Source organism: Dermacentor silvarum, chromosome 6, assembly GCF_013339745.2.
Source record: "Dermacentor silvarum isolate Dsil-2018 chromosome 6, BIME_Dsil_1.4, whole genome shotgun sequence".
In the NCBI taxonomy this organism is placed as follows: Eukaryota; Metazoa; Arthropoda; class Arachnida; order Ixodida; family Ixodidae; genus Dermacentor; species Dermacentor silvarum.
The window spans coordinates 83,958,380-83,975,866 of NC_051159.1; the positions used below are offsets into that span (position 1 = coordinate 83,958,380).

General features: G+C 46.4%; 1 protein-coding gene across 1 annotated transcript in view; it reads left to right on the top strand.

The window, feature by feature from the left end:
* Positions 1-17,487, top strand: part of LOC119455692 (uncharacterized) — a 101,370-nt gene that overhangs the window by 17,572 nt on the left and 66,311 nt on the right. The window contains exons 9-10 of the mRNA XM_049668957.1: positions 8,665-8,811; positions 13,877-14,033. Coding sequence (XP_049524914.1) covers positions 8,665-8,811; positions 13,877-14,033 — 304 coding nt within the window. The remainder of the gene's footprint in view (positions 1-8,664; positions 8,812-13,876; positions 14,034-17,487) is intronic.

The window sequence follows — 17,487 nt, forward strand, 5'->3', positions numbered from 1 at the left end:
ATTTACAAATTTGGGCTCACTTCATTATCTCATGAATTTTGATCAAGTATTACCAAAAAAATTGTGTTCCCAAAGAGATTTAAAGGTGTTGGAAGATGGGACAGCACAACATTGCGAAAAGTGCATACAAGAAAGAAATTGTCTTGTGGTAGTGCAAGGCGCCATATGCCAGATAGTACAGTGGAATCTCGATGATACGAATCTCACGGGGTCATGAAAAATATTCGTATTAGCCGAAATTCGTATCATCGAAACACAATTAAAACTAACCAAATTATGGGGGATGAGGGGATGAGATCGCGAAAATCGCGAGAAAAATTGATTTTTGAAAACCACGCGTTTCGGTATCTGCAACGCCTAATCTACGCTGTATCAAAATGGTTTGGCTGAAAACGCACTAAATGTGGCTGAAAAAGATTTATTCGTCAGTGCGCAGGGCGAGAAAACAGCTTTAAATCGCGCCAGATCACCGCAATTCACGGAGACATATGTCGTATTTCCCGCCACCGAGCGCCGCCATCTTGCTATCGTTCGAAAGCTCAAAGTTTCGCCGTTCCGCTTCTCAATTCGTCCGTCGTCGTGCGACCATCTTGTAACAAACGCGCAAAATCAAAATAAGCGCGGGTCTGTGATAGGTCTTCACACGGGCCCTCCGATGAAAGCGGGCCTCCGATTAGCTGCCGTGCTGAAAGGTGTCTCTCCATTGGTTGTTGCTGTGGCAGGGGCAAGATGGCAACCGCAGTTGTCTGCTTCGTAAACCACGCCGGCGTCTTCACTTGACACGCAGAATTCGGATTACTGAGAGCTCCCAGGTTAGTGATGGATCGTCGCTTGTTGGAGAAGAAATTTTGGACGAAGCACGCCTTCGGAATACGGAAGCGCAAGCCTCCTACGGCAAGAAAAATGCGGCGATTAGCGGGAGAAGCTGAGGAGCACCCGACTGAACGTGCCGCGCTACCTTGCATCGTGGATTACGTGCCGCGCTATCTTGCACCGTGTGACTACAGCAGCGAAGAAAAACCGACAATCGCCCTGTGTCATCGGCACCGATAACGCAGTCGACGGAACATGCGCCAACGGAGGCTTCCCCGCCTCGGCGTACCGCCGTGCGAATCAGCCGAGATCGTATCTCGGTCGACATAGCTCGCTGCGACTAGGCAAAATGGCGCAAACGCAAAGAATGCGGCCCGAAGCACAGCAGCCACTCCGTCCGATGGGCGGCTGCCGAAAAGGAGGAAAAGCACAAAAGCAACAAAAGCGCAACCGCTTCAAACTCTTCGCGCCCAGTCGCAGCCTCTGCGCTGTCCGGCGTCACGTCCGCGCCTCCGAACCAAAAGAGAAAGGGAGAAAGCGCGTGACTGCGCGCCGTTCTCTTTCGCGGCCGTCGGTGGGGCGGCGTTTATTCGTATCAACCAACGCGGGTCGAAAATTGATTCGTAACAACTGTACTCTAAGCACGTTGCAAAGTAATGGGGCTCGGCCGGGACTACGAAAAAAAATCGTATCATCCGGAAATTCGTATTAGCCGTGATCCTATCATCGAGATTCCACTCTACTTGCTTCAAACAAGTCTATCCAGACAAGTTCTTAAGAGAGTACCTGGGTCCTGGATAAAAACACTTGTTGTTGACTATTGACATATGAAATTTTCAGGAAATATTCAACCGTGTGTGCTGATTACAAATATGCAGTTAGATTTTTTTCCAAATCAATTCCCCCCCAAAATGTTGCAATTATTTGTGTTATAAATTTGGGATGTGATGTGCAAAAAATGTACAGTACCAAGGGAGCTAAAGTCAAGCATGTTTCTTCCTGAATGTTCAAAGAGTGTAAGTTTGCATTTTAATGTTTAATGTTGATTTTAATGTAATCTGTATTTTAGCTGAAACTATGAAATTCTAGATTTGCAACTTTCAAATGTGTATTTTTATGGTGATTTCTTCAAGATTTCAAAATGTTAGTGTCCTAAAACACCATATCATAACTTTTGTGCACTCTGACTTTCTATCATTCAGGCAAAAAAGAAATCAAGAGGATTGATTAACAGTGACACAGTGCTGCTCCAAAAATTTTAACCTTGAAAAATAATTTTTTGAGAAAACTACAAAAAATTGCAGGTAGTGCAAAAATGGCATTTTATGCTATAAAACCGGGTAGTTTTCTCCAGAAGCTGCATTGAAGACTCGTCCTGGCAGGAAAGCAAGCTGCAATGACGCTCTTTCAAACAAGACCGAGATGGCATTGCTATGATCGACAGTTTTGGAATGGCAAATGACAAAGTGGGTCATGTCAGCAGTTTCGTGGGAAAAACCAAACATTTCATTGGACAAATACAGTGTTTTCTTCCTCAACAACGTGTCATTTTGAGCTAGTTTTTTGCCAACAGGTACACCCTGGTATGGCGATTAGAAAAGTAACAAAAATGGAAACTCAAATTTTTAGGGAATTTTTTGTCTCCAAGACCCATGTGCCCCCTTAGGTAGGCCAAATCAGCAACAGCAGAGTTGCTAGAAAAGGTCACTGTGATCCAAAAGAAATCTGGCAGAACCCATCTCATGATGAACGTCAATACAACTGCAATTAGCATTGAAGCAATGTATCGACGCGCCATTCTGCAACTGTTGAAATGCATAATCTATGAAGTGTGTAATGTGTAGTGTGTTCTCTACATATGCACTGGCACATACCCAGTAACCCAAGTCGGTGTGAAAAAGGTTTGTTGAAGAGCGGCACATACATTTTGGCATATAGTATCCGGCGACCCATGTTCATTATTATTAAAGGTTTGACTGTACTGCTACATTTGATGCTTATGCTTACTTTGACACTACCCACTCCAAACAGCTTACTTAATGCAGTGACTTGTTGGTTCTGTCACTGTTGAGCATGAAGTCACGGGCTTATTTCCTGGCTACACCAGCCACATTCTGTCTGGGACAACCGTGCACACCGAGCTTTCAGTGTGTACTCCAGAACCCCTGGTGTCTAAGTAATTTATGGGCCTCCTATGCAGATGACATTTTTAAAGCGAAGCTTTATATAGATGGGCGAAACGAAAAAGCATCTGTCCATCGCCTGTGTACAGAAAACTATCAGCATTGGCTCGAGCGTCGTCGTCTTCTTCTGCAGATGACTCGTTGGCGTCCCTCAGGTTGTGCTCGTGCTCGGCACGCGCTCGTGCCACTGCTCCCACGTTTGTCGTCGTTGTCTTCCACAGCTGGCTGCGTTGCCGCTCATGATTCCAGCATAGAATTTCACTTCTCTTCTGTTGTCGTAATGTGGAGGCTGCGTTTACTGGGGTATGAGCCATTGCTTAAGGGGGTATGAGCCATTCATTGTCTTATGTAATGGACAGATAAAATTTTGAAGGAATTTACTTTCGAAGAATCGCAAGCAGCAATGGCGGGCGAATGCTGCTAACCACGCCTCTGAGCAAACTCGAGACATCGAACTCAAGCGACAATGGGGAACTGCGGCCATACCGTCTGTGACGTCATTCTCTCCATCGCAGCCGAATGTGCGTGTAACTTCATGATTGAGAAATACTTTAATGAACCCTCCGGGTTAACCCAGTAATAAACACCGGGGCCGCACGTTTCAGCTTCACTGGTTAACCATCAGTACGGAGTGCTTCATTCTACAGACATGCTCCACACTCCAGTGTCTGAAATAGATGCCTACCATTGCATATCAATATGAAATGTGTCAACCATTTCTACCAGCTGCGTGACATTTTGCTAGATATCTCATTCCACATTACAGTATAGACCACTTATAAGGTAACCGTTTATGGTGCAGAACTGGCTACAACGCGGCCTTTTCCGACTACGTTTACCCTCCCATAGAACTCCATGTATACGCATACCGCTTACAGTGCAGCTGCGTGAGACGAAATACCGGTTATAATGCGGCTTCCGCGGGAAAATCTCGCCAACAAGGGTGGTATCGAGCACGCTTCTCAACGAGGTGCGCCTGCCGATGGGAGAGATCAACAAAGACGATGCGGAGGAGGAGCTTGAGTCCAAGGGCGATAAAATCGTCGCCTCTTGCAAGTGTCTCTTTCTCTGAACTCTTACTGTACCGATGTTGTAGTGTTCACTTTTAGTAATATAAGACATCTATACAATGTGCAAATGTTCAACCCACTGCTGCAGTGTGCTGCCCATTGTTTATTCCCGCGGCATTGACATTTCTTCGGCTTGTGCTCCTTTTTGGAATGCCACTCCGCTATACTACAACACTCCTATCCTACAACACCTATCGTCTTTCACGAAGAACTCTACCACCGCCACGCAATGCTCCGACGTGAGAGGAAGCCGTAATATGGCGAAAACTACAAAAACAAACGCATATCCACATTTGAATCTATACCATGCTATACACCCTGCGCTGTATTCCTATAAATGCCCACACTACTATCAATGCACAACGCTTTACCACATGGTATGGGCTTGCGCAAACACACCACAGCTCGCACCCATAACACACCCCACCACATGGCAATGGGAGGCAGCGCTGTCCAGCTCCGACTCGACAGACCAGCTTGACCTGGTGAACCGAGCCAGAAGAGCAGCTAAGGCCGCTGGACTCCTGGACTGAGGGGACCACCCACTGCAGAGCGAAGGAGCTACTTACGCTCGCGTGCTCTTTTGCATAAAGTTTATTCTCTCTCTCTCTCTCCGCTATACAGTCAAACCAAGATACCGTGTAGACCGCTTATAATGTAAGTCACCGGAGTCGCGAGTATCCCCACTATAAGCGGTACCGCATTATAACCAAAGCAACAATTTTCAAGGCCCGCACATATGCAAAACATGTGCACCGAGCCGCCACGCGTATGCGACAGTCGAGGAATGCAGCTAGAACGTTTGCATTCAATTTACAGTCGAATCTCGTTAATTCGAACCAAATCACGCAGCGGCGCCTCCGACCAGCATTGCTCCGGCACCGCCATAGAGTAAAAGCTTAGGAGAGACCCCTCAGTCTCGCACGCGAACAAAAAAAAAAAAAGAAAAATGCGGCGAAAATTTCACCCTCTTTCAAATGGCAAGGTGCCCGATTCTGCGTTGCGCCGGAACATGCGTGTACGTGCCGACGTCTCAGCCACGCTACCGTAGCCACGCGTAGAAAATGGCAGTGAACCCTCCTTTCTCCTTTATGCTTCCTCTACTTTCTAGTCACGTGTTGACCTTGCACACTGCGGCTACAGCGCAGAGGGAAGCAGCGACGCTGTCCCAGGCCGGCCAACGAAACTGCCCACGCTGGCAACCGCCCGCTTCCCGATAACGGCAGAAAACGAAACTTCAGGGAGCTGGCGCTGGGGCCGGCCGGCGGACGTGCACGGTGACAGTCGAAAGTGAGGGAGCTACGAGGGAGGGCGAGGGGAGCCACCAAAGCGGCGGAGTTGCCGCGTCGAAATCCGCTTCCCTGTTGCCCTCCTCCCTCACATTCCACGGTCTCCGCGTGCGCCCTTCGCCGTGCTGTGCCGGCGCCGCAGGCTCCCTGAAGTTTCGTTTACTGCCGTTATCGTGAAGCGCGCGTTGGCTGGCGTTGGCAGTTTCGTGGCCCTCGCTCGCCATGCGCGCCGTGATATTTCACGACTCGCACTCAAGATTCTGGTTTCAGCCTCACTGGCTGTTCGTTCGCACCACGTACCCTTCTCCTCCACTTCGTCTCTCTTCCTCAAGCACTTCTTGGGGCGCCCGTTTGAGGGGAGCGTTCGCTGTCTCCGCTGACTTCCGTACTCCCAGGTAGCCGCACTGTAACCGGTATTTCGTTTCCCACAACTGCACTATAAGCGATACGAGTATACATGGAGTGCTATGGGAAAATTAACGGGAGTCTGAAAAGACCGCACTACAGTTAAACCTGCTTACAACGAACCTCCATATAACGAATTCCTGGATATAACGAAGTTTTTCTATTCCCCGCCGTTACTCTATAGAAGCACATGTATTTGAGACCTCTACGTAACGAAATGGCAGCGGGAGACCCTTCAAAGTAATGAATTTCCCCCGCTGACAACCTAGAGATTTCGCCCCAAATTTTATCATTTTTTGCGCGAGCAGCAACCGGAAGCACCTTCTCCGCCGCGACGGAATGCGAAGCGAGCGTGCGTGCTAGCGTGTTCGAACCGGGCCTGCAGCCCTCGACCTGGCGATCTTGTCGCCGCGGGCATGACCTTCCCCCTCCCTTCATTCAAACCTGATCCTGCCGCTTGCTGCAGCTGGCCTAGCCCTCCAACCCGGCACTCTCCTTTTCCAGTTGATGTTGCCGACGCGCTGGCAGACGCTGTGACACATCACACTCGATGATCGCGGCCACGCGCTGTCAAACGCTTGCTGCGTCTGGAAGCGCCGCTGTAGAAGCGAGCGAAGTGACCTTCGTGATGTTGTCTATTGCTTCAATGCAAACTGAGCGCCAAGAACACACAGCACGCACAAAGCTACGAGCCGCCGACGCACCTACACTGCCTAGACTTTGTCCCAACGCAGCTCGCTTTCAAGATACGGCGCACGCGACCGCGCGCCGCTGCGCAGTACGCAGTTGATGCCAGAGTACAGTACAACGCCGCCCGCTATCCCTCCCCCCTTGCTTCCTCGCCGATGCCTTGAACCACAACGGAAGAAGGCGCGCTTCCTCGCTGCTTTTCCCCTCGCACATTTTCACTTGCACATACAGCATACGGCGCGCAGCGACTGCGTTATCGCCCTTGGACTTTATACGAAACAACTATGAGCCAAAACCAATTTTAGGGCCACAACGCGTCATAGACACCATCTTTAGACAGCAAATACGGATCTCGAGGGCCATGCTTTTGCTGGCGGAAACCGAAAATACCTCATAGTTGTCGTCCCCAGCACTTTGGGCGGCCAATGCCATTGTCAAGCCACCAAGTCAAGCGACATGAAAAGTCAAAATGGCCGCTCAGGCCGGCACGGGGTGGCAGTTCGCAATGTATGATGCGGGAACGGTCTCACAGTTGCGACGCAACAGCGGGGTTAGCAATGCATTGGGTTCTATGAGAACTGTGCCGGGACCGGCCGAAAACGACGTAACATCCAGGAAAACGCAGCCCCCGGGAACGTAACAGCGGGGTTCTACTGCAACGCTATACGACACTACAATGCAATCGTGACGCTCGCTCTTCGTTTCCGATGCCTCGCGCTTGCGCGAAACGACACGCGTCCACGCATCCAGTACTTGGTGTGACATTTCAAGGATGAGTGCTTTGACGAAAACAGAAAACGGGTGTGCGTTACAATCGAGGGCGCGTTAGAATCGAGTAACTACGGTTAACATTTTTTTTTTTTTCGAATTTTCGTGCCCAGCCTGGATATAATGAAATCCTCTTTATAACGAAGTTTTTCGGGAATTTGTTAATTTCGTTATATCCATGTTTAACTGTATATCCGGTCCTGCACTATAAGCGGTTACGTTACAAGTGTCTTACTGTATAATGAACAGTTAATCTAGAATGTTTTCTCATCGATATCAGCATCTAATGTGTGGTTGTAACAAATATTGCAGATGACAAAGGTATTTTCATGTCAGATGCAACTTATAACGAGGTTAGATTTTAGTATCATTTGTTATCTAAATTTTACTAATTCTTAGCGCGAAAGGTTACATGGTAGGAGCTGGTGCAGCATTTCTGGCAGCGGCACTGTTCTTGTGAGACACTGTCATTGTCGGTGCTGACGAAAGCTCTGGACTTAGTAAAAATGCTTGGCCTTGGACTTTTTGCAGTACTTATGTCACTTCAGCTCGACTTGCTAGACAGTTTTATAACAGTGTTTATCTCCTTATGTGCGTTAAACACAAGCGCCTTTGTGCGACGTCGTGGTGCACGTTTAGTCAATACGCCCAGTTTAACGTGCGGGAACACAAATGTAAAGACGTTAGACAGGGCACCACCTCGTGCCAAACATGTCCAAACCAAGGCAATCCTTTAGCAACCATCCTGTCGTTCCCATGTCGATGCGTCTCGTCAGGCCTACAGCTGCCATAATTGCCGAACAGTCGGAAATTAGATGAGCTATGCACTCATAGCTAGCACTTCAGGCACGTTTAAAGGAAGTGAAAGCTCATTTCAACAGTTGCTGCTGATCAGCAATGGCGAGAGTGTAGCCATCACGACAATGTATGCTGAAGTGGGAGTCGCAGATGTCACCATGTTTGACGACGTTATAGTTTAGCATACATAAACGTTAAGTACGTTAAACTCGCCAAACCAAATAACGTACAATAATATATGATATGCAAACTGCAGAAACCAAATAACATACAGAGCATGCACAGTGAGGACAATATTATATTCCTCTATGTATGTAATGCATTTAAGTTTGCTTGCGAACACTATTCTAAAACTGTCTTGTTTTTAATTAGGGTTCTTTTTTTGCATTGTCTTAGTAACTGTTGCGTTTTACTGCCAAGCAGGAGGTTGCAGTTTCGATTCGTGGCTTCAGTGGTTGCCTTTTTGTTGAGTGAAATAGAAAAGTGATTATGTAGTACTACTTGTCGTGCTACCTATCAGTGAGACACTGAGCACCAGCAGGCATAAGTTTTGTGCAGTGGTGCTTGGAATCTTGCTATTGTGCTTCCGACAGTAAGCACACATCTTGATGCTTCAAATTCAGAGGACTGTTTGCATGGCTTTTCCAGGCTTCCTGCAGATACCTGTGTGGACCTGTTCCATGAGCTGAAAGAGCTTGCACCACAGGTCAACAGCAAGCTGGCGGACAGCTATGTCCTTGTTGAGAGCACACTACTGCTGTCCCGTTATCCATACATGGATTTCAACCTCGAGTGGTATGTGGAACTTGTGTTCTTACCCTCGGGATCATCATGCACATTTGGCATCAAAAGTTTATGGGCCTTGGAATCTGAGGAAAACCTATTTCCACATCCTGGGCACACAGACTGGTATAGCCCATGCCCTTTACAATGGATCCGCAACAACATACTTTAAGTTTTAATAGACTATTCTTCTCACTTCGTTTGGTATGCCTATATTATCAATGTATTATCAATGTAACCAATTCTGCTTTCAATGGACCTGGCTATAAAGGACTATCAACTACAAATTTTTGTCTGCATAGTGCAAATACAATATACCTACTTTGTGTAAATACAGTGTACTTTACGGTGACAATGCGTCTGTGAAGCTGCCCGCAAATATTTCCAGCCGCTTGCAGAATTTGCAAAAATGCACTGTTTCGTAAACGACTACACTAGCAGCAAGCTTCCCGCTACGGCGTGCCGCACAACGCCCCACTGACGTCGAGTTTTTGTGTCAACCACGCAAGCAGACCACCACCACCCCTCACTGGCGGCTCAGTGCAGGGGAAGCGCTGAGGATGCCACTAGGCGTAATCAACTTAAAAGCAAAGCCACCGTACAGCTCTTCCAAAATGACAGCTGACGATCGCAAAATGCAAGATTTTAAGAATGCTAATTTTAAGAATGCTTATTTCTCATCGCATCAATTCGCACAAACATATGCTGCTATTCAGAGCATCCAGACTGTGAGGCACATAATGCGGTCGATTTGTCCCGCATGCAGTGCAGCAGTGACCAGACATGGGCTCTGAGTTTAACTTAACTCGTACCACGCCTCTCATTCGTGCAACACATCTGACAGTGGTCATCGCTTGTCACAAAAGATAAAATTAAGGCATTGGTTTATACTGCCGGCCACTCTTTTGTGTGAAGAAACTCCAGCCATTGTTTGAGTCATCAGTGGCAGCCACGCACTCGGGCCGAGCTGTCCGTACAACCGCTTGCTAGGCGCCTCCAATGTGCTGGCTGTTAACCTTGCATTGTGCGAGTATATATTTGCTCTAGTACAGAGAAACAACTGTTTATCAGCAACCATCGTGTGGAAAACGGCGGACAGGAAAGTGCCGTGCCACATGGTTGTACTGTATAAACCTGTTTATCTAGTTATTTATTCGTGTTTTTATCATTTTTGGTACGCTTAGGGGTTAGACTGCGGTATATGCGAAATTTCATCATTTATTATACCGCGACCCTAATTTTAGATAGAACAGGCTTCAGATATAACAGACCTTCTTGCTGAATTATTGCAGTATGTTGTAATGAGATTTCCAGCCCGTACAACATGCCTTATGTATGAACAACATAATCTTATGTGGTGTTGTTGTCTACTGTCACAAACTGCACAGAAATTCAATGTTTTATCAGGTCAGTATGTCAGTGGTGACACACTGATATTGGCACTGTGCCATGTTGCCACTTTCCACTTGTGTGCGCACCATAGAAAATTTAAAATCCCACTGGCCAGAACTGAACTACAAAAGCAGTTTCCTTCATCCTGATTGCTTATCCTTTAGTTCAGGTCCGTCAGTGGTGGGTGCACGAACAAGATACACAGCCTCAAACTAATTTGAACAACAGGCAAGAGCCAACAATCATTCATTTCAACTTCAGAAGCATGTTTCGACTCACTTTGAGTGTGAATAAATTATATGGTGTCCCCCAATCCCATCTCACATTAGCCAAGCCGCTAAAATAAAAAGGGAAGAAAAACACTGTCTGACGACTGAACACGGTAGGTGTTATAATCGTGTCTTGCACAATTTTTTTTTTTTTTTCTCGAACATCTTTGCCAATGGACACCCAGTATATATACAGTGGAATCTTGTTGATACGATTCTGCAGAATTTTCGGGATAATATATATATATTTTTTTCTTTTTCCGATAATGCAATTTCGTTGGATAATACGTTGGATAATATGGATAATATGATTTGCGGATGATGCGCTTTATTTTCTGGTTCCCGTGCAGATCGTATCACCGAGATTCCACTGTATATATACAAGCACAGACACTGTGGCAATCACATTGTCGGTGCAATGTCTTCTCTGAGCGGTTGATTGCATGAAGGTTGGCAGACCGTTCCGTCTTCCATCTGCAGCCAGAACGACACTGCGGCACACCACAAATCTTCAGCATCATTCAAGCTCCTAAGGACCATTCGAGCTTCTCAGCACATAATGAAAGGCAGAAACAGCATGTAAAATCATGAGAAAATTCACACCAACACAACGCCGCCCAGCTGCTGTGCCACCTGCTGAGTGCCCCCTCAACTGGTGGTGCCACTGCGCGGTCAATGTTGGCACCGTATAAAGCTATCCCATAGCATGACGGAAAAGTTTTATGACCAGTAAGAAAGTATTAGAGGTCTCTGGTTTTACTATCTCTACGCTGTCCTTCGTTTCACTGGCAATGAGGCTGACGGAATATGGCGGAGCAAAGCAGGTCCCCGCAGAGTGCCTACATATACATATATGACGCATGTCCTTCATTTTTTGGGTAACTTAAGTTGAGGGACAGATGCTGTCTTGAGCATTTCTCAACAATCAATTTGTTGTTTGGCTTGGAACAAATGCTGAAAGATTCTTGGGAGTGTTCTTAGACTATGGTTAGGATGTACTATTCCCTTGAACGTAATATTTGCCTACATAATGTTCCTTTAGGAGATACTGTCATCTAGACATATTTTAGTATCCAGTGTTCCCAGTGTTGAAATGGCTGTGTTCTTGTGCATGTTGGGATTGAATGATAATGCTGTGTGTTGTGTTGCAGGTGTAAGCTGTGGTTAAATTTCACTCAACCGAGGCAATGGCTTGTAATCTGAGCCACAAGTTGTGGTTACACTGCTTTCGAGGTTGAAATGTAAGGCAACAATGTAAATAGCCTTGAGGAGCTGCACTTGATCTTTGTTTGATTTGCTTTCTTTAACATATGCCTTGTAAAACATTCTCTTTAAAAAAAAAAAACGCTGCATTTTTCTGCAAAGGCCTGTGAAATGAATTAAAAAATGCAGTAAATAGTGTTCTCACACTATTCTCAAAAGGCAGGAAAATTATGGCCTTGCTTTGCTGCACTTGGTGTGAGAAAAAGCTTGGTGTGACAAACACTTGGTGTGACAAACAGAATTCATTTTGTGTTATTTTTCACTGACTGTGTTTCATAGTGTTTATTAAGCAACTTGCCCTGTAGGAAGTAAATATACATGTAAGCTAGTAGGTGATATTTATGTGCAGGTGAGCATCACAGCACAGAGCTGCATGTGTACAGTAAAAGCTCGATGATACGAATTTCCGGATGATACGTGCTAGAGAACGGTTGTTACGAATCGATTTTCAGCCTGCGTCGGTTGATACGAATAAACGCCGCCCCACTGACGGCCGCGAATGAGAACAGCGCGCAGTCACGCGCTTTATCTCCTTCTCTTTTGGTGCGGAGGCGCGGCGCCGGACAGCGCGGACTCCGCGACTGGGCGCGAAGAGTTTGAAGCGGTGGCGCTTCAAGAAATAAATGCTTTTTACGTACATGTGCCTGAGTGAGTTCACCTCTGAATCTTTAATTTAGCTACAGTCGAATCTCGTTAATTCGAACACGCTTATTTCGAACATACCGCGCACCGACAATGCTCTTAGCAGCGCGCCAAATAACGCGGCGGCGCCTCCGGCCGGCATTGCTCCGACACCGCCGTAGAGAAAAAGCTCAGGAGAGACCGCTCAATGCCGCGCGCGAAGGAACGGGGAAAAAAAAACCCGCGGCGGAAATTTCCCCCTCTCTCAAATTGCAAGGTACAAGCGTGTACGTGCCGACTAGAGTGTTCTAGACAACCGTATTCTAGCACACACTAGTGCCGACGTCTCAGCCACACGGATAAAATGGCAGTGAACCCTTCTCCTCTATTTTCTAGTCACATGTTGACCTTGCACGCTGCGGCAGCAGCGCAGAGGGAAGCAGCGGCGGAGGCACAGTCAGGCCAACGAAACTGCCAAGCCCGCAAACGCTCGCTTCCCGATAACGGCAGAAAACGAAACTTCAGGGGGCGGCTAAAATAAGCTGGCGCCAGCACGGCGGCGGGCGCGCACGGAGATGTGCGCACGGAGTCGAAGGTGAGAGAGCTACGAGGGAGTTGAGAGGGAGGGCGAGGGGAGCCACCAAAGCGGCGGAGTTGACGCGGCCAAATCCGCTTCCCTGCCGCCCTCCTCCCTCACCTTCGACGGTCTCCGCGCGCACCCGTGTGCCGGCGCCGCCCGCTCGCTCGCTCCCTGAAGCTTCGTTTTCTGTCGTTATCGGGAAGCGATCGTTAGCCAGCGTGGGCAGTTTCGTAGCCCGCGTTTGCTATGCGCTTGCGCGCCGCGATATTTCACGACTCGCACCGTTCGTGCATCGTGCTATGGTGCACGAATACTTCAAAAATACGTCCTTTTAATTCGAACAAATTTTTGGGCCCCTTCGAGTTCGAATTATCGAGATTCGACAGTAGTTTTAATTGTGTTTCGATGATACGAATTTCGGCTAATACGAATATTTTTCGTGACCCCGTGAGATTCGTATCATCGAGCTTTTACTGTAGTTATATTTGCTTCATCCAGATTTAGCGGCAGAATTTAATTGCTGTGATCAGGCGATAGTTATATTTATACTTTTATGCAGTTCTTACATGTATACGCAGTTACGAGGACCACTGCATCTTTATCATAGCACAGGCCTTGTATCACCAACAAAATATTGCAGGCAACCTTATCTGCAGTACAAGATGCCAATGTGGTTAGTGTTAAGCTCTACACAGATTACTTGCCGAATTTTGAATGCATGGCATTTTTCATAAAAACTAGGCATCTGTTCCGAATTATTGTTCATGCTGTGCTGTTGTGAGCTTGTGTTCAAGAAAACTTAGAGCAGCAGCTTGAACCCTACGCACATTCTTTCAGCAGTCTGAAGAATGTATATTTTGACTTGGCACACAAAAGCAATGCAGAGATGTGCATAGCATAGTGCTGTGCATTTCCTCGGTTATAAACACACCTTTATTGCTTTGTCCTGCAGCACTTTTGATGAAAGTTTCCAAAAAGCCCTAAACAGTATAGAAGAGCTGCTGAAGACCAATGACAAGGCGACTGCTGACATTGCAAAGCTTCTGAATGCTGGCTGCCTGTTCTGGCTTTACATGAACAAAATCGAAATGCTGCGAGAGTTCGCTGCAGTAAGTGCCCCATCAAACCCCTCCCCTTTTTATCTTGTTTGTGGCAGTTGACAGCAGCACTGGCTGCTTCAACTGCTGCTGAACTCTGTTCCTAGCTTGGTCTCACTGATAACAAAAGATTTTGAATTGAACTTTTGCTGTTTATGGGATAAATAGGGGTGTGCGAGTATTCGAAAAGTTTGAATGTTATCGAATATATTTAATGCGTATTCGTATTCTATTTGAGAAATAGTATTCGGAAATGTTTGAATATTCGACTGGATACGAATATTCGCATCAAGTTGAATATGTTGCTGGCAGTGCGGGAGCAAACACGAGTCTTGGCATTTGTGTCGATCTAATCTAAAGATATTGGGGCGATGCTGTGCGGAATTTCACAATAATTTCGTGCTGCTAGTAAAACTCTGCCTGTAAAGCACACTTAGCCACTAAACGTTTGAACTGTGTAGGAAAGCCAGCCTTTTAGTAGCAAAAGGCACGGGTTTTGCGGACAGCAAGGGTGCACTTTTTTTATTGCGATAGCAATTATATGGACACTTCTAACGGATTTGTGCTGTCGCCGTGAGGTTCCGTATAAATTCCAAGGGTGATAAAATTGTCGCCGCATGCCGTATGCGCGAGCAAAAGCGCGTGATATCACGGAGCGCAAACGCACGGCGGAAAGCAAACGCGAACGTCGCGCGAGAGGCTGTGGGGGTATGGGAGGGAGGGAAGTGGGGCGACGCTGTGCTCCGGCACCAAAAGCGTATCTTGCAACCGGGTGTAAGGGGAACTTGCCACTCAATCTCCCACGTGACAGCAAGAAAGCGGGAAGGCAGCGCCGGGAGGGTGGGGGAGGGGCGCAGCTTCTACTCGGCCAACAACTGTGCTCGTACTTTGCCGGCGGCGTTGGTGGTCGCCTGCACCGTCTGTTATCTCCACACGGCTCTGACCTTTGTATGCGCTGTGCATTCGCCACTCAGTTTCCGTTGAAGCGATAGATCGCACGCACCTTCGCCCGCTGCGGCGGCTGCGCTTGCTGCCAGCGTTTCGACAGTCCTTGTCTGCGGTCATTCAGTGTGATCTATTCATGTTTGCTTGTGCGCGCTGACACCACGCTTGTTAATTCAGTTAGTAAGCGAATGTGCCCAAGTTTATGCAGCCGATAAAACTGCTATCCCTACTCTGAATAGCTCTCTACTAATTTGCTATCGCAATTGATGCTTCGCCTTTCGGGCGAAACTGCAACATTTTTTTTCTCGCAGCACCACCCCCAATTTTGGGCTTATTGCTTGCAAGTGCGATGAGCAATGACTGGCACAGGGTCGAATGCCTCCGAGTTTACGGGCATTTGATGCGGTATAATAAAGCACAGGCTGGCGAGGACAGCTAGTGGGTATTACTAAATTTTCCAAGTTAACATGAGTCAAGTACACTGTGTTTTAGACTTAGACTTACTAGGCTAGTTTTTAAAACAATGACGATGTAATTGCAATGTTCTAATATGACAAATTAACCCAACTTGTGCATATCATTCATTATTTAGCACTCGAAGTTAAGTGTATTCATATTCGATTCGTATTAGAAAATTTTGATATTCGCACACCCCTAGTGACAATCTGTGGATAATCAATAGATGCCTCAACTTGGAGCCACTGTTTCAACAAGGTGACCTTCCTTCGTCAAAGACAAGTCCAAGTTGAAATCGAAGACAGTCCTCTTGTTCAAATGTTGGCCCCAGGCTGACGCGTCAGTTGTTTGTGTCTATTGCTTTTGTATACTTTAGTAATATATCTATATAATGTATATAGATCTAATATATCTATATACTCATTCCTTATGTAGTACCCCTTTTATTAGATGCCTTTAAGGTAACACAATGGAAGCCCGTTCCTCGCTGTTTTCCCGGCTGGTATGTCACATTTTGTGATCCTGACCTAAATCCCATTGACTCCCATGTATTAGGTTCCCCTTTGATAAGTCACCATTTTAAAATCTTCTCGCATCTTTTGTTGCGTTTGAAGGTGGCGGTCATGTGAATTTAGTGGTGCAGTCGGAAATTTGCTCTTGCACGTTGATACAAAAGACGATAAATGTATGTTCGGGGAACACATAGGGAATGCGGGAGATCGAAATTCAAGACAGTGAGCAAAACGAGAACAAAGTGAGCCAACGTTTGACAAGTGGACTTGTCGAAACGTTGGCTCACCTTGTTCTCGTGTTGCTCATCGATAAATGTATGTTGCAACACGCGACCAATGTTTGCAAAAGCGACTGAAGTTGCACAAGCATATCGGGAGAAAACGTGCACAGAGCAGTTGGCAAAGCACCCAATGACCTGAAGTCTGTGCATCAGTTAAAACATACCGGGGGAACCGAGCATAGGGTTACATTTATTTTGGGGCCGGCAAGGGTGCATAATTGCTGGTTCTCTTTTGTCAGCTTCATTGCAATAGAGCAGTGTTATGTGGTAAAACATACACAAAATATTGTGGTGAGACATATCAAAAGTGGAAAAAGGCCGCTTTCACGGAACATTGTATGTGCCCCTTAATTATGCGCATGCGCCGAGATGTCTAATAACTGTACTAGCAGCCTTTCAGAGCTGTTTCAAATGTGGCAATTCGCGGCCTTCCTCACTGTTAAGTTTTTCCAGTGGTCACTTTTCCTTTTACGCGGTCCCATCCCTTGAAAAAACGTATTAACACTTTTGTTGTTTACACTTTGTTTATACTTTTTGCATACTTCAAGTTGATGACTTAAAATGTACAGTTGGTCAGTTACTGTGCAAATGAAACTACCGTATCAAATGGTGCTATTGTCATAGTCTGTGCTTTGTTTAACACACGCGGCCTTTGTTAAGCACATGTGCTATAACTGCCTCATTTTGCAGACTGTTCTCTACGGTGATTCTAAAGTAGTTTCGCAATTGTTGCCCGCAGTAAATTTAAGCGCTCATTTTGCAGACAGCTGGCATGCAACAATACACTACTCACTCTTGACTTGGCTTCAGTCAATGGCTTTTTTAGTGTGTCGATTTCCAAACTTCTCGATTTCCTAAGTTGTAGAGAATATTCTCATGAAAGTAACAAACTTTGAACACGACTTCACCGACCCCTTGCTTGACAGTCCCATGATGCCTCTATGAGCAACATTGAACGATGCACCAGTTGCATGAAAGTGTTCCATAGCATGAGAATAGTAACCTTGGGTGTAGTTTTCAACGTGCAAAATAAATTTCAGAAATGAAAAATTAGGAGCAGCATATCGGGCGATAAGAGGAATTCTCTTCATAATCAGCACATTTTGTGAGGGAAAGTTTTCTGATCTAGCACGCTTGACTGTCATGAGCTATCACTTCATACAGTCAAACCATAAAAACCAACAGTGGCAGGTTTTCTGATCAGTGCAAAATGCGTGCATAATTTAAAAGGGGCCTGCAAAACAGGCTCTTCTGTAGCCTTTGCAAATATAT